Below are 25,271 nucleotides of genomic sequence, written 5' to 3'. Positions count from 1 at the left end.
TGTCATTTCAAACGCATGTCATTCCAAACCTGTATGACTTTTATTCTTCTTCTCAGTTGTGTCCAAAACAACATTTCTCCTGTTCGAGGAATAATTAACCCAAAATGTACTCTCCCTCAGACCATCCAAGATGTAGATGAGTTTGTTTCTACATCAGAACATATTTGGGGAAATTAAGTGTTACAAGCACATCACAGTAAATGGATGCAGTCAGAATGAGAGTTCAAACAGCTGATAAAAACCTCACAATAACCCACAAGTAATCCACACCACTCCAGTCTTGTGAAGTGAAAACTTGTGTATTTGTAATAAAGAAAATCATCTCTAAGACATTTTCAACTTCAAACTGCTGTTTCTGGCTAAAATACAAGTATTCTATCCATAGTATGGAAAGTCATCTCTGAATCATAAGAAAAATATGCACAGATCAACCACTGTTTTAACAGTCCAAAACAGTTCTAAACAGATACAGTATGTCAGTGGATTTTGATGCAAGAAGACAACAGGGGATGGACTATTTCACATGAGGTAGTGTTATTATGGATTATGGACTTGATTCTGGCTGAAAGCAACAGTTTAAAGTCAAAAAACTTAATGTTAATTGATGGACTGGTATCACGTAGATTACTTATGTTTTTATCAGCTGTTTGAATGCTCATTTTGATGGCACCCATTAACTGTAAAGGATCCATTGGTGAGCAAGTGATGTACTGTAATGCTTAATTTCTCCACATTTGTTCCAATGAAGAAACAAACTCATCCACGTTTTATTTGGCCTGAGAGTGATTTTCAGCAAATATTTTATTTTTGGGTGAACTCTTCCTTTAAATAGATTTTTTTAAAATCTTAAAATTCTTTATAGGCATGCAAGTAACCACATACCCAAGATTGGGGGATCTAGTGTGATAATTTCAGAATAAACTGTACAAAGAAAAGTTTTGGTTGATTCCTAGGGGTGATGATACATGGGGCAACTTTTTTGAGCAATCGGTCGTGGGCCCTGTTTCTCACCTGGTTGCCCTTTGACTGCAACATTACTCAAAAAGTTGCCCGGTGTATCATCACCTTCAATATCATGGACACCATGTCACCTTCAGTAGATATGGTGGCTATGGTCTTTTCTCTTGTCTGTGTTAATGAGAAATATTTCACCCTCTTCAGGTTTTTCCTGCTTTTACATAGAAAGCAGCTACACAGGATGCCCTGTTTACATTATTGAAGACAAATAATCTTATTTTACATCTCTAGTGGCCTGCATTCATTCTGTCAGTGCAACGCACCAGATCACATTAATGTAGTGCTGGAGTTGTGCTGAGGGGAGGTTCAGGAAAAAAGGGCTCTGTATTATATAACTGTCTGTAGGAAGGGTGGGGGGATGGAAAAGCAGCCAAAAATTTCTCCCTGAATGAGTGTGTCTGAAACATCACATTATGTCTCATGCTTTTCCCCCCCTCTACAACATCTAAGAGCAAGTAATGAGATGGAGGCTTAACAAAATATGCACAAAAGCCTGATGTTTTACATCAGTTTAGTCTGACATGACAACAAAATCCCCTTCTTTTAGTGCCTCGTTGGCCTTTTGCTAACATTTGTCCTCGCATTTGATTCTTGTATTGCTTAAGCACACCAACAGTGCATTTATAATCATTTATTTGAATTGAAATACAAATCATAGTCTTCTCAACACTGACCCATCAAATTTGCTTGTGTCCATTGAAAACAAATTTCCAGTAACAATTTACAGGGACTGTGAGAGGGACTTGGTTTATTCACATTTAGTCCATGTGATAGTAAAAAGCCACTGGCCATTTAGTTCACACAAAAAGTCATAGCAAATATATTACATATCAGTTATAAAGAGCTCCAGAATATAAATAAATAATCTTTTTACATTATTTACATTGATATGTGGATTGCATAAATGTGAATATGGATCTTCTGATATGCAACATTGGAACAGGTCTGAGATTTCACCTCTGAATGAAGGAAAATATCACATGCTACAGTGGCTCCAAAAAGTATCAGGACACAGAAATATAAATGAACACTATTGCATTAGATATCAAAATATGAAGTGGCATTCATTTAAAAAAAATGCCATTGCCTTATAAATCAATTGTGACATGAGAAAGTTTTTATCAAATTAATGGATGCTAAATGGTAGAATGGTTGTCAATGTTTTATGTACATGTGTGTTATTTTTTATTGATTTCAATTAAATTTGCATTTCCTGAATAGGGTGGCTTGTTACAGCAACACTTTTTGTGAAATACACGGTTTAGGGAGAAATAATAGAACTATAAACGACTTTATTTTGAAGCAGACAAATATGGGATACATTTAAACACTCCCATGTCTCTTCTATACTTTTTGGGGCCACTGTATGTTTGACAAGCAGGCAGATCCGGTGAAAACAAGTGAGCAAAAAACGTCACATCACGCAGTAGGGCTCCATGGGTGTTTGTGTAGTCAGGCAACACGGCAAACAGGCTCTGAATCTCATCCTCAGCTCCTTATTGAATATGAAACATATGATGGGATTGGCCCCCGCCTGGGCGAACGTCAGCCACACGGCCGCGGTCAGGTACACCTGAGGAAGCGTGTTTCCCTTCACAAACACCCGGATGTAACACGAGACGATGTAGGGCGCCCAGAACAGCAGAAACGCCAGCGTGATCATGTAATACATCTTCCCTATCCGTTTCTCCATCTTGAACTCGTCCAGCACGAGCAGCCTCCGGTTGGTGTTGTGTGACGCCTGTCTGATGCCCACTAACGTCGGCGGCGTCGGACCGCGTCCAAACCCCGCGATCCAGTTGGCGGCGGCCTGGCCCGTCGCGCCCGGTCCGTGAAAGGTCCAGTTTTGGCTAATAGCCGGAACCAGCTGCGCGGGCTTCATTTTGCGGTGGTCATAAACAAAGCACAGCATTTTGACATACACGACGTGCGTCGTGGCCACAATCACGGCCAGCATGAGCATGAAGCCTAGTGTGTCGTTGGCTTTCACGTATCTGTGCTCGAATATGCACTGCTCTTCCTCGCGGATAAATTTGTAGGTCCCGACGTCGAAGACCGGGGGAAACGCCATGGCGACCGAGAGCGTCCAAACCATACATATGACCGCGACGCATGTCCAAAGCGTCATGCGTTTGGAGTAGAACCGGTGGTGCGCGATGGCCATGTAGCGCGTTACGCTGACGCAGAACAGGAGGAAGGCGATGTGGAAGCAGAACAAGACGGCCATGAACGCGATGATCTTGCAGCTGATGATGCTATAGCTCCATACGGAGCCGCTGTTGATGGAGATCATCACGAACGGGAAGCACACGGCCGAGCGGATGATGTCTGTCACGCACAGGTCGAGGAGGAAGTAATACGGAGCCTTGTGGAGCGAGCTGTCTTTCAGCACCAGCACCGAGAGCATGGTATTCCCGAGCAGGCTGATACAGGTGATGAGACCCAAAGACGCCAGTTTGACCGCAGACGCAGTGATGGCATAATTCTGGAGCGAGGGGTTGCTTCCCCCTGGATCACTTGTGTTCGCCATCTGTGCAAGCGCAACCCAGCCTGGGCTTTGTAATCCGACATTAAGCAGTCCTGGTTCCCCAGTTTGATGTACAAAATATCAGCCTTTAACAATCAGTTGAGTCTTTTACATGACCATACCTCGAGCTTTTTGGAGATCCAAGACATCGTGATCGTGCGTCGTTTTGAACATAACGGCTTCGTACGGTTGGTTCTTCATGCTTCAAACCAGATGCTGGGTAATCCATTATTTGTCGAAGAAAAACGACGTGTAATACACACTAATAAACACGTATCCGTCTCCATTGATCCGATCGGGTAGGCCGAAAACAACCCAAGACACTTAATCGAAACACATTTTGAATAAATACCAGCCTATATACGTACGCATCAAGTCTATAATTGTGGAGATCGCGGCGGAGCACGTAACCGTCTTGTCTAGTGCGTTCTTGTTTTGGGGGGGGTGAAGGGGGAGTATAATGGGAACCTCCGGTGACAGCAACGGTGGGTCCGTCTTAAAGGAGAGCGGTGCGATTCTGACACCAAATCTGCACTGGAAGCGAACGATGACCCCTCGCGACGCGTCGCGCCGCGGCTGTCTACACTGAAGCTGCACGTCATCTTAGAACGTTCGCTAACGCGGACCAATCAGCTGTAAACGCGATGACTTTAGCAACGCTTAATGGCTGAATATCTATATCAACAACTGCATATGTATATAAATAAGCTATATTTATCTCATAAAAATAAAACAAAAAATGCCATCCGAGAAGGTTTGTGGTTTTAATATTTTTACCGCTATTACATTTTTTTTAATTTTTACAATGTGAATGTCTCGGCATGTTTTTCACTCTGTTAGCTAAAGAAAAATGCTATTATTAGATTTTTTTAATGTTAAAAAACAGATGTGTGTGTATATTTTTTATATAGATGTGATATAAGAGAGTGTGTTGTTATTTTTGCACTGTGTTTTTTGTGATTTTAGATATTCGGAGACTTAAATTAGGCTACACTTTAAAAGTCTGAATGCCATTGCTTTCGATACAAAATGTTAAACCAAGTGGCAGCTTAGAGCTTTTCTAAGAACTAACTTCACTTTTGCAGTTACGTTTAACAAACTGGTCCCAAAGTCAATTGTTAGTGGATGTACACCTATTCGAGTATTTACATCGACATTTACCACATAGTCCGTGGTGGTCGTCCATGAGTTTTGCTCTGTTGTGTCATTTAAGGAAAGCGAAGCGCTGTCCGTGGTGCTGAAGTGACTAATCATGACTGATAGCTGTCAATCTGTGTTGACCTGATCACAGAGCCTGAGAAACAGCATTGAAAGAAAGCTCTCTAAAGTAACACGGTGACATGAGAGAGGTTCTGTATCGTAACAAATACCCATTGCAGTGCGCGTGCCTGGCGAGAAGCAGCACGAGTCAGTTTTGTGATGAGTAGCGTCCTCTAGTGTTTAGTTATGGTCATGCTATTAAGCAAAATCCCACCTATTTTTGTATTTGCTAATTGTGTACAAACACTGTAGTGGTATAAAGATATATTAGATTAACTATATCTAATGCATAGCAGTCCTGTTAATATAAAGTGGCCCGAAAAAGTATCTGGACACTTCAGTCACACTTAGAAATCTATAAAATCATTACATTTGACACAAAATATTAAACCAATGACAATTAACGTAAAGACATTCCTTTAATGAGTATGAAAATATTTAGTCACTTTCTGTATTTAGACATACTGTAATGAATGTAAAAGTAAATGAAAGATACATCCTGGGTTAATCAGAAATTTATGAAAAAAAGGGGGAATAATCTTGGTTTAAAACAAAACATAAATCCTTGCCTTGGAAGTGTTAGGGCAAAAAAAAAAGAACAGATGACCAAGGAAAGATGACTATATGATCAATACAGAAATGAAACATAACTATTGTAAATACTGTATGCGAGCAGTTGAATGAGAGTCCCTCATTCCGGACCAAAATTGTAAAAGGAGTGACATAAATGTGAAAGGCCAAGTTTCTTTTCTTTGAATGACTGGTCCTTCAACACTGGTTTGGACCCTTATGAAGCAATTCAACAGCTATCTCACAAGACGTTCTTAATAAACAATGTTTAAACTTGTTTTGTTCTGTGTGCTTATTTGAAACAGTTCCATCATTATAAAGTATATAGGTTATGTAGCACTACATTAAGCAGAATAAATCAAACAGTTGGTGTTACCAGTCAGTGGAATGATAATTATGAATGAAATGTGCAGTGCATTTTTATGTCATGCATTCACTAAAATTCACCATTCTTAAAATAAATAAATAAATAAATAAAATAAAATAAAAACTCTGTTGGTAAGTTAGATCTGAGAAAATCTTGCTTGCAGATGCCATCTAATGCAATAAAATGAAATTCATACAATAATTGTGTCTAAAGTGTGCTTTTAGGCCACTGTAATAATAGATATATAATGTGCCTTATTTTTATTAATGTGCCTATTAATTACAAAAGTTAATTTTTTTTATATTGCAGCCATGATAACCTAATAACCTATGCTTTCTGATTCACATACAGCATGACTTTTATGTATATATATATATATATATGTATACATGTATGTATTTTGCCTTGAACTAAAACTTTGTGATTTTGTGTTTTAAGTTAGGTCAGATTAGTTCAAAGTAGGCTCTTTGCATTAACACTTATATTTTGTTTGGAGTTTGAGAGACTCCAAGACCATTGTAATAGCTCAAAAACATACATAAGGTTAATTTTCAGTTTATTCTTTATGACATTTCCTAGTCTTAGTAAAACTGATTATTAAAAAACTTAAACTTTATAAAATTACTGAAGGATTTCATATTATAAAAGATGTATAAACCATAAAAAATGCTGAAAAGTTTTGAAATGCAGTAGCTTAAATGCTATCTACCATATTTAAATTAGTTCAGAACAACAATACAGTTAGACCGATAGATAGATAGATAGATAGATAGATAGATAGACAGAGATAGATAGACAGACAGACAGACAGACAGACAGACAGACAGACAGACAGACAGACAGATAGATAGATAGATAGAATAGATAGATAGATAGATAGATAGATAGATAGATAGATAGATAGATAGATAGATAGATAGATAGATAGATAGATAGATAGATAGATAGATAGTTTTCAGTCACTGCAGTCTTCACAGATTTTTTTTATTTATTTATTTATTTATTTTGTATTGATATTTGGCTCCACCTGGTGGTCAATGTCGGAAAGAGCGTAACCGCTATTTGGGTTAGTTCACACAGATATCATAACAGTTGCACGTGACATGCCACATTCACTCACTCACTCACTCACTCACTCACTCACTCACTCACTCACTCACTCACTCACTCACTCACTCACTCAAATATATAAATAAATAAATAGGTAGATGACTGGCTACAGTATAACTACACACTTTCCCTTACATATGCATATATATATTTTAAACTAAAATGTTGTTTGTTTCTGGTCTTCTCTTCAGTGTTACATGATAATTATCATATTGAGGTATGGTATTAAAGAACTATTCTTTTAAATGGCAAAATGATTATAAGTTAATACTTTCCATTGGATTTTCATAGTAGATTAGGTGTATTGTTGGTTCTATTTGTTGTTATATTTCATTGAACTTGCTTAGTATGCTAACAGGGATGCCCTTTTGTACACTGCATTCTTATTAGGTATAGATAATAAAAAAGTCATCATATTTTTTAAAGGTCAGTAGTGAAAATATATATGAAATTGTTCCACCTGTGTCATAACAGAATGAGACAAAGAGCTCTTTGTTTTTTATACAATAGGCAAATATCAGCTATTGTTCCTTTGTGTCTCAATTGTGATTTGAGCTGCAGGGACGGATATCGCTTTCAAGCTGGCCTTAAAAAGAACAGAGTGTCTCGTTTCATTTGCTTAATTACCTAATTAACACAACTCTAATTACTCCCTTTTTGAGCATGAGTGCATATTGAGAAGATGTTACATAATGAATAGTAATCCTCAATTAATTTTTTAGAGTGCCACTTTATCACAACAAGACCAAATCCATAGAGCATCAGTCAAGCCACATCTACATGATGTTAACACAATCCAAATTTTCTTTTGAGAAACAAACTACGTGTCAGTCTTGTGCAAATGGCTCTAAGGTTCTTCAGCCAATTACTGATGTTTTTTATTATTATTATTATTACAGAGGGGACCTTTTGACCTCAAGGGGAATATTATATGATCTATTAATTATCATCTAATCTTAGAAAAAAGACAAAATTCACAAAGAAAATGTATCTTTAAAACTTGACATTAAAATGACATAGTCAGATGATAAAAGTGTTATCTGTGTTATGTTATACTCTATAGTATCACCAGAAATAATGAATGTAAATTAATGACATACTGTACTTATGTAAAGGTAATAATTTTTTATAAACTAAATATTGATGTAATTAACCAAAATTGTTCGGATAATCATTAAAAATGTGTGTCATACAGTATACACACTTTGACCTCTTTTAAAATATTTATTATCTTGATAAGGTTTTTAATGTTGCTTTTACATATTTCAGTAGATTTCTGTCTCTTTCTTGAAAGTATTCTTGGTTAACAGCAGTGGACACAAAGTAGAAAAATAAGTCAAAAATGGAGTATATCTCAATGAAGGGCGTGTCTGTGATTGATGTATCCGTCTCATGCCTGCAGGCGTGCAGTTTTTCTGGATAAGAATATAGGCCAGTGACGCCCCTTGACATTAGATTTCATACTGTAGATTTCAATATGCCCAGGGACAAAGGCATTGCAATGCCTCTCCTTGTGCTCTGCAAATGTCAAAACAGTGTTTATGGAGGTACTTTTTTTGTGTGTGTGTGTGTGAAGTTTTCTAAGAAGACAAAAAATGTTATTGCAAAAATTTATTTAATAAAAAAAATATATATATATATTCTAAAACATATCTGAGAAGGACTAGTGTATATTAAGCCAGGGCTCCTTAGCTGCACATGTGTGTACAGATTTTGTTAACACATTACTGTATTCTAGTTGGCATGTCAGGTGTTTGAAGTGTTTTATTTATTTATTTATTTATTTGGTCTGGTCTATAATACACTGGATGATTTAAATTTTTACCCTTTTTTACTTTTATACAAATAGTTTGATAATTAAAATTAATTTTCAACTTCTAATTAGCTTAAATTAACTGTTATTACTTTTACTATAACTATTAATTTGTTTATATTTAGCAACCATTTTTAGCAGACCTGTTTTTATATATTGAATTTATTTCATGACAAATTTCTAAAAAAAATCAGCTCCACATGTCTGCAGGAGACACAATAGTCCAGAGGGTGGCGCTCTATATCCGTGAAACACATCAACTTGGGCCCATAGAGATGCACCGTCTTTCACTGTCACTTGAACTGTGTGTTGTCCCTTACTGTCCCTTACTCCAAGATCTGAGATTAATGCTGTTCACACCGAACAGTAACCATCTCATTGACCCGACCAATAATTATGCTCTCTTTTTCCTTTTCTTTTCTTCTTATTATTTAGTCTTTTTATAATATATAATTATATATAATATATATAATTTTATTATATATATATATAGAGAGAGAGAGAGAGAGAGAAAGAGAAAGAGAGAGAGAGAGAGAGAGAGAGAAAGAGAGAGAGAGAGAGAGAGAGAGATGTACAGTTCACTACATACAGATTTCACTGAAAATGACCTTTTGGCTTTTGGGATTCTTGAAATATATTTGTGGCTTGCTGATATGAAATACTCTTGGGAAGCTGTGTGTAACATGCTGTTTTAAACAGCATTTTCTTAAATATTCTATAATTGCTGCTTTTATGACCTTTTTTTTTTTTAACTGAGACATTTATCACATCAATTCATTTAATGAGAAACAGCTCATTTATCACATCCAAGAATACTTAACCAAGAATACTTTCAAGAAAGAGACAGAAATCTACTGAAATATGTAAAAGCAACATTAAAAACCTTATCAAGATAATAAATATTTTAAAAGAGGTCAAAGTGTGTGGGAAGTCGTGGCCTAATGGTTAGAGAGTCGGACTCCCAATCGAAGGGTTGTGAGTTCGAGTCTCGGGCCGGCAGGAATTGTGTGTGGGGGGGGAGTGCATGTACAGTTCTCTCTCCACCTTCAATACCCATGACTTAGGTGCCCTTGAGCAAGGCATCGAACCCCCACTCCCTGGGTGCCACAGCATAAAATGGCTGCCCACTGCTCTGGGTGTGTGTTCACAGTGTGTGTGTGTGTTCACTGCTCTGTGTGTGTGCACTTTGGATGGGTTAAATGCAGAGCACGAATTCTGAGTGTGGGTCACCATAGTTGGCTGAATGTCATGTCACTATTTAGATCTATCTATCTATCTATCTATCTATCTATCTATCTATCTATCTATCTATCAGAATAAAATCTGTTAAATTATATATATATATATATATATATATATATATATAATCGCATATATATATACACACACACACACCAGTGTTGGGCTAGTTAGTCAAAGAGTGTAATATATTAATTATTATTAGTTACTCCTTTCAAAAGTAATATTGTTACTTTACTTATTACTTTCTGGCAGTGCTGTAAAACGATTAATCATGATTAATCGCATCCAAAATAAAAGTTTTTGTTTACATAATATATGTGTGTGTGCTGTGTTTATTTATTATTTATATATATATATATATATATATATATATATATATATATAGAGAGAGAGAGAGAGAGAGAGAGAGAGAGAGAGAGAGCCACACACAAACATCATATATTTTAAAAATATTTACATGTATATGTTTATATTCATATAAACTATATCAAATATAAATATATTTAATATAAAATATACACATAATATATTTTTCTTAAATATATACATGCATGTGTGTGTATTTATATACTGTACACATATATTGCACACATATATTATGTAAACAAAATTTTTAGTTTTGGATGCAATTAATCGTTAATCTTACTTTCTGGCAACAGTAATTAGTTACACTACTAGTTACATTATTTTTTCTTCACACCCCACAGAAGTTGTAACTGTGTATCTTCCAAATAAAATTCTTCTAGAATGTTGCTAACAACATATTTCTGCCTCATCATTTGACCAAAATCCACATTGCATTGCAGTCAGAAGTTATTACAAACACTCAATAGTGATCAATAGTGACATTCAAGTAGAAGTGTTGTATTACATTTCATTAACTGTCATGTGTAGCTTGAAACTAATTGTAATTCCGCTGTTACCCATATATGATTATTTCATTATGTATTTTATCAAATCACATAAGTTTGTCAGAAATGTTCTAAAAAGATTTTTAATTATAGTAATATAATGTACCACATGCTAATGAGAGGGATGTGGGTGGGATGTAATGCCAGAGTAAAGTAAAGCCACAACTTACACAACAGTGTTCAGATCATCTTTTTTCCTGACAAAATCAATATATTGCAATATTTCTATCTGCTGAATGTAAGCTTTTCCATATTCCAAGCTTGCCTGCTGTACTGGGGACATCACATGCATGTGCGAGTTGTGTAAATTATGAAAATAAATCTAGGAATGTTTTGATTGTTGGATTTTTAATCAGCAGGGTTGAGGCATCAAAAGTAACTAAGCTGTTTTATGAATGGTAACTGTAATATTATTACTGAAATCGTATTAGTAATTAGTTACACTACTAGTTACTGTAAAAAGTAATTATATTACAGTAACTGTTACTAGTGACTAGTTACTGCCCAACACTGACACACACACACACACACACACACACACAACAAGATTTTACATTTAATGTAAAATCTTGATATTTACATGTGTCAACTTATTTATTAGGCCAAAGAAAGTTAAGTGAATATGGTAGTACACTATAATATTATGTGTATTTAGTTAAGACTAAATCTGGTTATAGCCACTGAGTGGTTACTGGACTTTTGACTACTATTAAAATTTCCACACTAACTGCACTTCCTTTCTTATGGGTTGTCCTTCTCCTGAACTGTCACCCCCACCTTGTCTTGCTTCATTGGACATTTTCTTGGGAAAAAATAAATTCTGTACTTAGCCTATATCAGTTGCAATTACCAAACTTACTAGCAAAGAAATTAGTAAAAATTACGTCGTCTGGCAAAAAAAGAATCTCCTATCTCTAAGCTAACTTATGTATCTGTGACTTTTTGACACTTTTGTTTTGCAGCGCAAAGATCTGCACGAATGTTGTTTACCCAGCAGGTGGATGTGACGTCACGGGCATAGAACACTAAAAAATAACAACATCCAAATCCGCGATTCTCTCTCTTTTTTGTGTGTGTGCAAGGCGCAATAAAGTGTAATATCATCCGAAGCTGCTCCGTGGAGAAAGGCGGCGTAAACCGGGCTCGAAACGGTGGCGTTGCTACCAGTACAGTGTTTGCAGCTGAAGTTAGTACCGCTGGCGGAGTGATATATTTGTTGGTTATTTACAGTACGTTTTATAGCATGCGCTCGTGGTATACAAGATAGTGTGAAGAGTTGAATTTGTTATCACGCACAAATTTCCGCGTTTATCGCGTCCCTGTCAAACCCCGGTAAGTTCATTCTCTTCCAGCATTCTGCAACATTTTAGGGCACATGGAGAGTTTTTCTTTGTTATCTAATTGTTGCCTTATTGTTTTTAACGGCGTAATAAGCAAATGAACAAACAGCATTATTGCTCGCGTGTCTAATAACTGCTCTCCGGGGGATTAATTCTGTTTTCAGTTTTCAAGCACTTTTTCATAAGTTAGCTCTGTGGCTAGCAAGTTGTTTCGCTGTTCATTTTTGTTTGTGGAAACAACATTGTATCGCTGCATGTGTGTGACAGTTCGGGTGTGACGTGATGCGTAAAAACGATGTATTGAAATCTCTGTGCGTTCGTTATCGATGGCGTAAAAGTTTGCGAGCCGAGATTTCTTTCGGTGATACAGTGTTGTATAGGGGACTTTTCCCCACGTGTTCCCTCAACCACAAAAAAAAACTTCTACTGGTGCATCTCTTTACTATTAACGTGTACGAAAACCGTTCAGAATATCGCAACAATTTTTCCGTGCATTAACAAAAGTTCAGTGCAGTCTATCATCCGGTTGGGTTATGGAGATGAGAACAGAAGCGTTCAGAATTAAGTGTTACTTCAGCAAGAGCAGGCTGTGTTTCAAAACCTAGTGAGCTGCCTAGCTAGACAGCATTTCTGAGGCTATCGAACGTTCGAACGAGCCTGTCAATTCTCTAAATGCTGTCATATCTCAAGGTTTGAGACACAGCCCAAGTGTAGTTGGTTTTCAACATGATTGTGTTGTAACAAGTGTCCGAGTTAAATGTGCATCAACTGTACTTTCGGAGTTTGATATACGTAACAAGTGGATAAATACATTTACTACAAATACAACAATAAAAGACGAGCAAAAGTTAGCTTACAAAAAGTGGAGGAAAGAAACTTAAACTGGATGCAGTCTTTGTGCACTTAATCAGAATAAAAGTAGCACTTTTCTTTTTCTTTTAAAATGTCAGTTGAACTTTTACCAGTATACATTTATTTATAATTAACCCGAAGTTCTCTTAACATAATACTATGTTTGGTCCCACTATTGTTCATCTCTCTTTTAAAATATATAAATTTTTTACATTCATATATTTTGTTGTTTTTTAACACTTACAAATTATACAGAAAAAAATGTACCATAGATAGAATAGACATAGATAATTTTTTTAACATACATTACAATGCTGTACTTTATATCCTTTATATCTCATATAAATTTGCATACAAACACAAAATGGATCCATGCAGTTTTCTTTTTTTTTTAAATTTTGGTACAAGAAATGTTGCTTTTTGCATTTGTGTGTGAATGTATATTAGTACTATGGGTGTAATAAAAAGGGTACAAGCTGAAATTACTAATCAATAATTGTAATATTACCATATTTGTTTGCTTATTGATTCACATAAATGTAACTTTTAAATGTCTTTTAAAATCACACTTTAAAATAGGAGTAGCAGCTTTAACACCCAGCGTTGGTACGGCTCAGTTCTTTGGATTAGTCATTGTCTGAGGGAAGGAGACAAAAAAAAAAAAAAAAAAAAAAAAAAAAAAGCAATTCTTTTTTTTTTTTTTTTGTAGGAGAAGTAAAGTAAACAGCCTCCAACAAGTGAACCTTGACAACCCAGATTAAGGAAAACACTGGAGATCAAACAGTGCTGCTGCTGGGCCGTTGTCATGAGCTGCCTGAGAGGGAGAGACAAAGAGAAGGAGGGAGGGAGAGAGAGAGAAAGACACTGTTTGAACAGGCACTGGAGTTTGTGTGTTCACTTATGCAGAAATGGACCTCTGCAAATGCAGACTGACCCAGGATTAAAAGCACTGGCTGAACTTTTCTTTGCAACTTTTCGGCCTAGGCGCTCAGTGGCAGGAGAGCGTTACTCACGTTACTTCACTACTGTGCTCACCAACTACCTGTAGTAAAAAATCAACTCTTGCGTCTCCATTCTGTATTTTTTCATAGAAAAAAAAAATGGATCAAATTTTCATCAAAAATAGATTTGTGCAAAATATTACTTTGTCAGGGTATTACAGGAAAAGTGTGCAAATTTTGCATTCTAGAAGTGGTATTTTCAGATTTACTCGCAATCGTGCAAAAGGGCTTGATGACTCAGATGTGTGCGGTGGTTATGGTACAGAAAGGTTATTAACATGTTAATTTGCTGAGTTAAAGTGCACTTAAATGAACTGTAATCTGAGAATCGTAGAGGTTATAGACAGCCTGCCGACTAATGCATGAAGTTGTGATGTCTGGAACATAACGTGGGAGAGAGGTTGCTGTGTCCCGTGTCTTGCTGTGTGTTCGGGCAGCTGTTGTCCCTCTTTACCGAGTGGCTTTCATGATGGGTTTCCTGGCTTGAAAGGCAGGCCCCTGGCCAGATGCTGGATGGCTTGAGTTGAGGATGCAGCCAGATTTTTGTTTCTATGGCAACACTGGACGCTGTCACTGTGTGACAGTACGTTGCTTAGAGTTAATTATAGCTTGTTGTTTGTCACACCAACCCAAGTACTTTATCATTTGCGTACTTGAAGGCAGTTGAAAATTATACAAGTTGACTGGAAGTTGTCACTTTTTCTTTTTAAATATATCTCACCCAGTTAATTTAAAAAGAATGTTGTTTTTTTCTCCCTTTTTTTTGTTACAAATGTGTAGATGGATGTAAACTGACAAGGAATGTGCCATTTTATAATTATTATTATATTATATAATTATATTATACAGTACAAGTCAAAAGTTTGGACACATCTATTTGTGAATTATGCATTTATTTATTTATTTGTTTGTTTTTATTCATTTATCTATTTATTTATACACTACTAGTCAAAAGGTCAGACACATCTATTTATGAATTATTTAATTATGCACTACCAGTCAACATTTTGGGCACATATTTATGAATTATTATTTATTTATTTATAGACTTCCAGTCAAAAGTTTCTATCTATCTATCTATCTATCTATCTATCTATCTATCTATCTATCTATCTATCTATCTATCTATCTATCTATCTATCTATCTATCTATCTATCTATCTATCTATCTATCTATCTATCTATTCAAAGTTTCCACCCTTTGTTTAGATTCCTGCTGGGATGTTTTTTTAATCCTGGAGATTTGACCGCTGCTTTTCCTCCACTGTCTGCTAATTTATTAAAAATGCATTTACTTTTTTGTGTAACATAATTTCAGTCATTTAAGTGTGAGCCTTTAGATCAAATATTTTTAAGATCATGAGAAATTTAAATTCATTCAAGTGTGTTTGACTGGTAGTGTATGTCTATTCAAAACAGTGTACTAAAATTAAATGAAAAGAGTTTGAATCTATGACGAAATGTTTTAGTGATCAAGACTTTCTGTACAGTTAGAATTCACTGATTTGTTACAGTTGAAATTGTTGATTTATAGCCAGTCATCCTGGATGTCATTTTTTATTGGATTGTTAATCCAAATGGATTGGATTAGAGGCTGGATTAAATGTTGAAATGGCGTGATACTCACAAGTCCCTTTATGCCAGCTGTGAAGTTGACAGCTGAGCTGGGATCAGCTCGTTGGATCACTTTCTCACTGATCTAGCCCCGAAGAGCTGAAGAGCAGCAGCCAGTGCCTAGATTCCAGAATTTTACAGCAAATCCTTAAGCAATAGTACTTTCCAGGAATTTGAATCGCTGCATTTGTAGACCTTTATGTCATGCATAATGTGCAAAGAATCTTCCCAGCCTTTTTTTTTTGTCTTTGTAAAAATTGGCATTGGTATTGGTAATTCAGTTAAAAAGAAATGGACAGAAAAGCATGAAAGAACTCCATGGCATGCAGTAGTTTTTTTTTTTTTTTTTTTGTGTGTGTGTGATTTCTCATGCGCTGCAATATGCAAGAGGTAGGGCTCAATAGTAAAGTTTATTTTCTGCTGGACCAGTTGACACATTAACTCAAATTTTGACCAAAATCAATCAATTAATCAGTCAGTTAATCAATCAATCAATGTATTATGTATACATGTTTATTTATCCAGAATTTATTTTACTATTATTATTATTAATTTTTTAAAATAAAATAGTACTTTTTTTATTTGTTTATTTTTTTAAGAGCTTATTTTGATATCTGGAAATTGCAGCATATATGACTTCATTAAATATCGATTCATAGTCTCACTTTTATGTTTAAAATATTTTGTACTATTTTATGTGATATTTTTTAGACTGTCACTTTGAAAATTGTAATAAAATACTTGAGCTTGGTAACATCACCTTGACATTTAAATTATGAACTCAACTGGCTATGGGGACCTTCACACCAGTGTTTTTCACCGAGTCAGTTCAGAATTTAGTCATTGTAACCTCTTTGGTACTCAGTCTTGTCCTTCTGATATTAAAGCAGTGTTGCTAGTTAGATGTATATATGTAATTATATATGTTATGTTTAATTATACATGTTACAATGTCTGTGTATTTTTTATGTTTTATATATATACACGTATATAAAGGTTTCTTGAGCAGCAAATCAGCATGTTAGAATGATTCCTGAAACTATTGCTGGCTGCTGAAAATTCAACTAATACATTTTTAATATATTTTAAATATCTTTAAATGGAAAACAGTTTTCATTTCTAACATATTACTGTTCCTATAGTATATTTGACCAAATAAATGCAGCATTGGTGAGCATAAGACACCTTTTTCAAAAACATAAAAAATCTTAATTATTCCAAACTTTTGATTCCCAGTGTAAATACAATGTTTTACTTATTATTGTATTATTTATTTATTTATTTATTTTTTTATTTATTCTTCAACACTTACCATCAGAGTAACAAGTTCTGAACAAGTTTTGTGTTGAAAATATTATTTAAGAAGGATCGTATATAGTGGAGAAACGTGCACGAATAAGGATAGAGTAGTTGCCAGTATTGTTGACTGGTAATTAACGTGCATTTTGTCCCAGCCTTTGAGTCGTTTTGTCTCTGCTTACGTGTTTGTGAAAGGGACATCGTTTAAGTGCCCTCTGAGGGAATAGAGTTTTTCCTCCCTCTCAATAGCAGCATGCTCTCAATTAGAGTATGTTTAATCAGGAAACCAGCTCGAGTACTAATTACCTTATCTTAGCGTGCATGTTAATTAGTTTTGCGAGAAGGTTTCTTTTTTCCAATTGAATGTTCAAATGAATTCAAAGGCGAAAAAATGAGCGAACTTTTCTTTGATCTTCTGTTTACATCTGTATGTGTGTTGATACTAAAATGTGGCCTATTTGCCGGTTTGAACTTCGAAGCAATTCGGGTGGTCTTAATTGACGTTTTGTTGCTTGTTTATGTGATATATGTAAGGCCTTATCGGATGGATCATTATGAAAGCACGGTAATTATCTTAAATGCTCAACTCAGTAGCAAACCTGCCTCATTCACATGAAAGCTCACACGTACAGCCTTTTTTGCTTGCCTCTTTGAGAAAGCAACTGAAAGTGAATCGGTTTGAGTCATTGTCACCTCACTTCAAGAAGCTGTTTAAAAGATGTTTCTCGCAAGCTCTTGGATGTAGCTCAGTCTGAGCTTGATGCGCTCTCAAGGCTGGAAAACGTGCTGAGTTTTATGCTTCTGACGCGCTGTTATATCCAGGAGTTGCCATACACAGGGTTCGTACAAGGTGCTTAAAGTACTTGAATTTGACTTTTTGAAATTTAAGTCCTGGAAAACCCTTGAAAACAGCCATATTCTTGAGAAGGTACTTGAAAAGTACTTAAATTTTTAAAGGGCAGTATATATGAAATGTGTTATTTTTTCACCTCGATAAAACAATATTTTTACACAAAATTAACGATGCACCACATCTGATATAAATACAGAGCCATTTCGCCTGGCTTTAAGCAGCGCACGAGATCTCGCAATATTACTCCTTGAGGTGAAAATGGTCTCGCATTATATATTAATATAAGTTGTGTTTGTGGTAAAACTTTTTATAGTGCTTGCATTACATTGTTCGGTCTTTTATTGCATGTGCTGTTTGTTTGGGTTTCATTTGGGAATGCATATAAAGTCTGATGCGTTTTGTGTTGCACTGTTATCATTTACAAGTGTGGAGCGCATCTCCATCTGAGCCACTCGGGAGTTTTGTGTTGCTTAACATTCATCTTGGAAAACAGTGCATGTTATCTCACTAGATTTGTAATGTAAATCATTTATAAACCTATGCCAACACAGGAGAATTCATCAGCATATTTCTAAGTATGCGATTTTGTTGTACATCGCGTATAAAAGTTCAAACCCTTGCTCTGAGTTTGCAGGTGGCCAAATATTAAAATTAAATGGATTTAAACGTCTTTGAATCATGCTGTAAAGTAAAGCATGGCCAGGATGTTTGCACCCTCTGCAGGTATTTGTTATAATGCATAATTAACTTAAGTTGGTTATGTTCATATTTTGTGTAGGCATATTACATTTGTATCCTAGGGTCAGGGTTGTTCAATAAAATCATGTAATTACTTGGTTTTGCTACTTTATTTGAACCAATTATTATTCCCTTATTGTTAGTTTATATATAAATAGTCATACTAAAGCCTGTTTTTCACTTCTATTTGTATTACTAAAAATATCAGATTACTCAGTTGTCAAAATAATCAGTAGATTACTTGATTACCAAAACAATTATTAGTTACAGCCCTAGATTAGTTAAATATTTCAAAATACAACTGCATTGTTTTGATTTGTGTGATTAAATGACAAATATTTTGTCATTAAATAAAATATTAAAAATATTATTAAAATATTGTCTCATTCTAGTGAACCAAGTATCTGTATATCTTGTGAGCTAAGTGTATTGTCACACACCCTAGTGTTGTTTAGTGTTGATATAGCTTATAATTTCCCAAGTGTATGATAAAGCTTTCATTCTTCATGTCAATCATATTCATGAAAAAAAATCAGTTTGAATAAGGAAAGCGATAACTTTGCCATATTATTCTTTCAAATGTTAAAGTTGCCTCAGTCATTGCATGCTTTTTGCTGCACTTTATTTGTGCCATTTAGTTTTATTAGTTTATTAGAATTTGAAAGTTAATAACAAAATAGTTTAACAAGTAAGAACTCTGATTTTAGTCCTTGAAAACCAAAAAAGTAGTGCTTAAAAAGTCCTTGAAAGTCCTGGAATTTCATTTTGCAGTTTCTGTACGAACCCTGCATACAGGTGGTTTTGCTCTTTGTGCGCCAGTTTATACAAGCAAATTGAAATGTTTACTGAAATGCCATGACAACATTATATTTTAGGTCCAGAAATTTCCTGACGAAAATCCAAGCGCTGTCTTTACACATACTTAGTCAAACAGGTGGTGATATCTAAGCTCTAAAGAAAAAGAAAAAGAAAAAAAAAACTCTGTAACAATAAAGCACCATTTGTTGGTTCTTTTCGTAGTGCAGAGCAAAGCTTTGTGAGTGTTGAGAAAGAGGCCTGAGAAGTGTACTTGGGGATTACTGTATATTTCTCTAAAAGCATTTTGATGTTATGAATGAGCATAATGTATGATTTCTGAGGCATGGATTGATCAACTGGCCGTTGCTGAGTGAACTTCAAAGTTTGAAAATGAGAGAATCAATCTTTTGATTTAATATTATAGAGCGGCGAGATAGGAATTTTGAGTGCATTTCTGTGTACTTGATATGCAATTGTTTACAGTAATTGAATGGATACTTTCAGGAGGGTTTATCACTTGCAGTTTATTGGTATACTACACTTTTTTGTTTTCTATAATGCAGTGTATTGGGTACACCAAATTAAACTTGGATTCATGAAAAATAGATGCATATTCTAAATAAAATGTTATGAAACCTATTTCGTGAAAGCTATTTTTTGTTCCTTGATCTATAATAAAGTCACATAAAAGTTGTATCCATAACACCTGCCACACTGACTGTTGATTTTTGTATATTTGTGATTTCAGGCACTTCAACAAGACTAGAGGGATTTATGCGTACAGCCTTCGATCACCTGTCAGTTTACCTCCTGATACAGTAAGGAACTTCATACCTTTTCCTTTTGAACCAGCTATTTTCATTTAAAAGGGATCACAATGCTTATTCGTAATACTAATTAATGCTTACGTGGCCTTTTTGTTCAATTGTTGTTGTTTTATTGTTTTTTTTGGTATCCACTGATATATCAGCCCATACTTGTATATATTATGAGTTAATCAGCATTGGATGATAATCTTTGATAATTTTCTATAACATAAAAGGCTTGTATTGTTATTATATGGGCAGCCGGTTACGGCACTCTTTAGTTACCCCTGTCAGCCATTAAAAACCCATTTTGGTTTAGTCACCACAGTTTTGCATTAAAAATACTCAAAACAATCAACATAACTTTTAAAAGTTAAATATGGAGGAAGCAGCAAAAATGGAGGAGAATTTCATCATTCAAATCCAAATGCAACCAAGTGAATTCTGAAGCATCTAAAGAGACAACATCTAAGTTATAAAGCTTAAGAATTACTGTTCCATTCTATTCATTGTTTATTCTGTGTCTCCTACCATTTGTATCCTTAAATTTGGTACTCCAATCCCTGTTGTTTTCTACAATCCCAATCTGGTGTACTCTTCAATTTCTGAACCACTTGCTTGGATAAAAAATGAGTTAGTTGTCATGATTGTAACATAGGACCATTCTGGAAGGAGTCTTTAGTTAAAATAGACTGCAGGTTGTGAATATGCTTACAGAGATGCGTTTTTGCATGGTTAACATCAGAGGCTTGTCCTTTATCAGTGCGTTTGACAGTCTTGCCGTGTGTCTTGGCGTGCACCGCACAATTTGGATGACAGTGGTAACTGGCAGTCGAATAACCAAATTATTTAGTCATGGGTTTTAAATGGGCACGACGGCAAATGGATGTCAAGTAAATGATGCAATTTATTCCCCCTTTCCTCCTCCTCGCCAGGCGGGCTGCCACGGGACTTCTGCCAGCCTTAAATAAGTGTTACCCAGATGGCACTCGCATGACGCCCACTTGGTTACAGAATTGTTCCGTGGGAATAACTCGGCTTGCCACAACAAGCAATAGGTCAAATGAGCAGCGAGTGCCTGTTGCTTGACCCGTTTTGCATATGCAAATCTGATAATGTTGTGTCATTTCAGTAAATTCCAGGGGAAGGCAGGCTCTCGGGTCTTCCTAAATGAATTGGAAAGGAGCCCAGTTAATGAGGGCGGAGGGGAGAGAGGTAAAAAGAGGAGATGCTCACTTCCTCCGCTCACTTCCTTTTGCGAGTACATCACTTCCAAGTGCCTCTGCTTCGTGGTAAAGGGAAATGTCTGTAGTTGGGCTTCATGGTAATGGGATAATCCAGCGGGTACTAGGATAAGTGCCCCCCCCCCACCTCTCGCTCTATGGTCTTTTTTAACACAATTCTATTTTTAGGAGGTGTGGAAGACAGCTGTGGTGTTTTCTATCTCTTTTCCCTCCCTCAAGCTCTCTGCATAGCTATCTTTTGATATCTATTTATTCCTTTCTCTTTTTCTTTCTTTCTCTCTTTTTCTGCTCTGTGTCCATCCTTTTCTCACTTTCATCTTTCAACCCAACCTCTTTTATTTTCTGCCACACTTCATGGCATGTAAGTGGGCTGCACTACGGCTGTGCAGCTTGTGAGATGGTACGTAATGAACTTAGTGAAATCTTTCATAATGGCCATGGCTTTTCAATGTACGTCTTTGCAGACTTTGGTCACAGTTGACAGCTTTGACTGGCCATTCTACATAACGTTTTGACATCCTTATTGACAAAGTTGAAACAGTTCAGCAATATTATTGGCAATGTCAAAAAAGTGTTAGATAATATCAGAACATAAGCAATCTTTTACGATTCTTGAAATTTGTTTCAACAGCAAAATTGTGCCAAAACTCTTACAAGTGTGCACCCTAGCATAAGTGAACTGTGTCCTCTGCATCTCTGTAACGTGCTACAGCTGCAATCGATGCTGCCAAAGGCCGCCAGCAGGACAATGTGGAGATGATTTTCTGCTGCCAAGATTTAAGTAAACAATCCCACAATCCATATCCCCGAAACCTTCACAATTCAAGCTCACCTTTTTACTAAACATATGCTCACCCCATAAGAAGAGACAAGTCACAGATGATTTTTTTTGGCAATCTGTTACATTTTGTAATGTTATACAGTAGTACAACAGACAGAACGTTTTTGGTTGCTTTTAGATCCCATAGATGCCAAAATTATGTACAATTCAGACTTGAATTGAGAATGCCTTTCTGATTTTAATGCTTATTAACTTTAAAGGAATTTGAACCACAAACAAAATGTAAATTTTCAGAAAGATAGAATAGTTTATATATTTCAACATATTTAATAATTGGACCATGATGGAGGGATGCTTCATTTTGCACAATGGATTGCATGAGTTTATTTTCTTTCAATTTTAATTAAGTAAATTCCTTTTCCGTTTGAAACGGTTTAATTTAATTCAAATTCCAATTCATGAAGTGAAAGAGAGACAACTTTTTAATACTTAATTTTCTGTCTTGTTTTTAATAGGCTACTTTATCAAAAGTGTGTTTTCTCAAAAAAGAAAGAGAGCATGTGGGTGGAGATATTTTTGTTGGTTAAGATGCCTCCTAGTCATTAGTGTTGTATTAAAAATCTATTAGAAAAAGAGAAATAGTAGAATAATAATGCTGACTCTGAATTTGTCTAGAAAGGGGTCCAGTTTGGGAAGATGTGGCTTTTCTAAACATATGTGTGAAGTGAGGTAAAAGTCGAGGGAGGTTTGAATGTGTCTGTTGCTCCTCTGTACTGGAAGATGCCAGTGTGTAAAAGTCAAGCCAGAAAGTTTTTTTTTTTTTTTTTACAGGCAGTAAAAATAATTGTTTAGCACCTTACAAATAATACGTATAATTGGATGTGCATATAACCTCAATCATCAAAATGTAAATGCTGCAGATTCTCCTTTGGAATTTAATTATATCGCAGCTTGTAATCGACTATAAACCCAAACAAAACAATCAAAATACATATTAACAGGCTCAGCGTGATGAGGAAACAATCTTCTAAACTGAAATAAACCATCTCACGGATTCCTCCAGCAACCCCCTCACCTTGTATTTGCTCTTGTGTGATCTCTTTGAAAGCATCAAAAGATGCAAGCGCACTCTAATGTTTCTCTTCCTTGTGCCCAGAGAATAACCCCTCGATCACACTGCCAACATTCTTTTTTTAAAAGCGCAAAGAAAGATGAATTTGGGCCATAAAGGCGTGTATCACAAGGGCTTTTTATCCTAAATGGTCCTTAGAATTGTTATCTATAGGGATGGCGCATTCCCAGCACTGTCGTGTTCAATCAAGTGTCCACTTAGCTGCGGCCAGGAGTAATTGTCCCCAAGTGGGCCACACACTGACCTGTTAATGTCTGTGTTGACCCTCTAACCTTGTCAGCACGTCTAAGAGAAGAGCTCTAAATCATCCTGATCTCCTCCGGCTCTTCCCGTGCTGCCGGGTCAAATGGGAGACCACCGCAGGCAGACCACTCCCTTAAATTTTCCCATCTTGGGTAGGTCATTGTCTTCAGGATGAGGTCCAGCTTCAGGATTCACACTTCTTTATTGCTGCACAATCATGGTGGTGGTACATGTGTCCAATGCTGTGGAGTGAAATAGCAGCTGAAACACATACCAACAGCACAGTAAATAACTGTATAATAATATGCAGCAAAGCAATTAAAGCATAGTATAAAGAGTATTTACTGTGAGCAGAAGACTTATCATTTCATTTTTAGTGTGACTGGCACTTGCTTGTGCAAAACTTGCCGTGACATTGCTAGTTTTTGTGGTTGGATGCAAGAGCATTGCTGTGTGGTTGCTAAGGTGTGGCTAACGTTTATGCACTGATGTTTAATATTTAAAAAAAACCTGGCACCACTAATAAACATTCTCCTGTGGTTCTTTTCAACACATGAGGTACTTATGTCTTTTTATCCCAAAATATTGTTCACCGTATAGGGCGAGAGGATTTATAAGGTGAGGAGATGGTCCAATATATATATATAGTTAATAATTTAAAGATATTGTGCATTTTCTGAGTATAAGAAGCACAGTTCATACCATTATTTTTAGATTTGATTTAGATGATATTTTATTTTAGATTCTTATTAGATTTGAAATGTTTCAATTTATAAAACAGCAAGTCATGGTAACTCACACTTCTGGTTAAGTTCTGAAGTGTGCATACAGTAGACACTTTACTATCCCATGAGACCACGGGAGAGGGCGCAATTGACGCTGGTAGGTCTTTTTAAGTGAGTCTTTGAATTGTTCATTCAAATGATTCATTGAATCATTCAAGCAATTCATTCAGAACTGCTGATTTATTCAGCAGTCAAACTCAACCACTGTGTGTTTGCTCAGAGATGCACAAAATTACTTTGCTATGGCTTTATTTGGAACTTATTCGTTGGCAGAACAGAAGTAACAGGGCAGGCAGTAATGTACCTAAAATGAAAGTATTCTCTTTTTGTTTACTGCACTGTTGTGTAAAAGCAATATCACATGCGCAATCATGCTGAGACTCAGAACATATAATATCGGTTGGCGTTCTAAGATAAAATAATTCCTCTTTTGTAGGTTTATGCAGAAATATGCAGAGGAATAAGCAATTTTTAGGTTAATTTCCTAGAAGTTTAAATTCTAGGTTCGTGATTCCTAATTGGCCTAGCATAGCAACAGCGTCATCTGATTGTGTGAGTTCGGGTTGGGGCTATTTGTTGACTGACCAATGCCAGCCGAGGAGGATTATTTTGAAAGATCGATGTAAAAACAATAATTTATTTGGTATGTTGCTGAATGATCTGAATTAGATTGGAGAAGTTTTTGTAATTGTGTTGTGTGAAATATTATGTTGCAGGTTTAAATTTCTCTGATTTTTTTTTCTTCTTTTATTTTAGATTAGGTGTTTCATTGTGATGGATGGTAGACCACATCTTTGATATAAAGCAGAAACAATACCATGAGTGTAGTGCGTTTTTATCACAGTGTGATTTTTCACTAGTCTTTTCACGGTTGTGGGAGACTTGACACACAAATAAGTGGCAATTATCAAACTACTCTAAAGTGGCTGGTAACTGGTTTCTGTCTGAGACTGACAGGGACGGCAATT

The 25,271-nt window shown here is 35.8% G+C and overlaps 2 protein-coding genes across 10 annotated transcripts in view; one reads left to right on the top strand and one right to left on the bottom strand.

Annotated features, from left to right (window-relative positions):
* Window positions 1-1,633: 1,633 nt before the first annotated feature.
* Window positions 1,634-4,070, bottom strand: LOC109054422 (probable G-protein coupled receptor 173). The gene has a single exon (XM_019071690.2). The coding sequence runs from the start codon at window positions 3,545-3,547 to the stop codon at window positions 2,432-2,434; it is 1,116 nt and encodes a 371-aa protein (XP_018927235.2). The 5' UTR covers window positions 3,548-4,070; the 3' UTR covers window positions 1,634-2,431.
* Window positions 4,071-11,831: 7,761 nt separating this feature from the next.
* Window positions 11,832-25,271, top strand: part of LOC109048914 (forkhead box protein P1-B) — a 180,392-nt gene continuing 166,952 nt past the window's right edge. For 8 of the 9 annotated variants that reach the window (XM_042726357.1, XM_042726355.1, XM_042726353.1 and 5 more), the window contains exons 1-2: window positions 11,834-12,149; window positions 20,061-20,130. The gene's annotated coding sequence lies outside the window, so the exon portion shown is untranslated. Of the gene's footprint in view, window positions 12,150-20,060; window positions 20,131-25,271 lie in introns of all 9 variants that reach the window. The other variant, XM_042726359.1, reaches the window with a different exon arrangement.

Source organism: Cyprinus carpio, chromosome B6 (genome assembly GCF_018340385.1).
Source record: "Cyprinus carpio isolate SPL01 chromosome B6, ASM1834038v1, whole genome shotgun sequence".
Classification (NCBI taxonomy): domain Eukaryota; kingdom Metazoa; phylum Chordata; class Actinopteri; order Cypriniformes; family Cyprinidae; genus Cyprinus; species Cyprinus carpio.
Note: the sequence above shows the minus strand (reverse complement) of the source record. Positions and strands in the feature narration are given on the sequence as shown.

Excerpts from the sequence above, each read along its gene's own strand:
- LOC109054422 (XM_019071690.2), bottom strand. The coding sequence starts at position 3,547 with ATGGCGAACACAAGTGATCCAGGGGGAAGCAACCCCTCGCTCCAGAAT.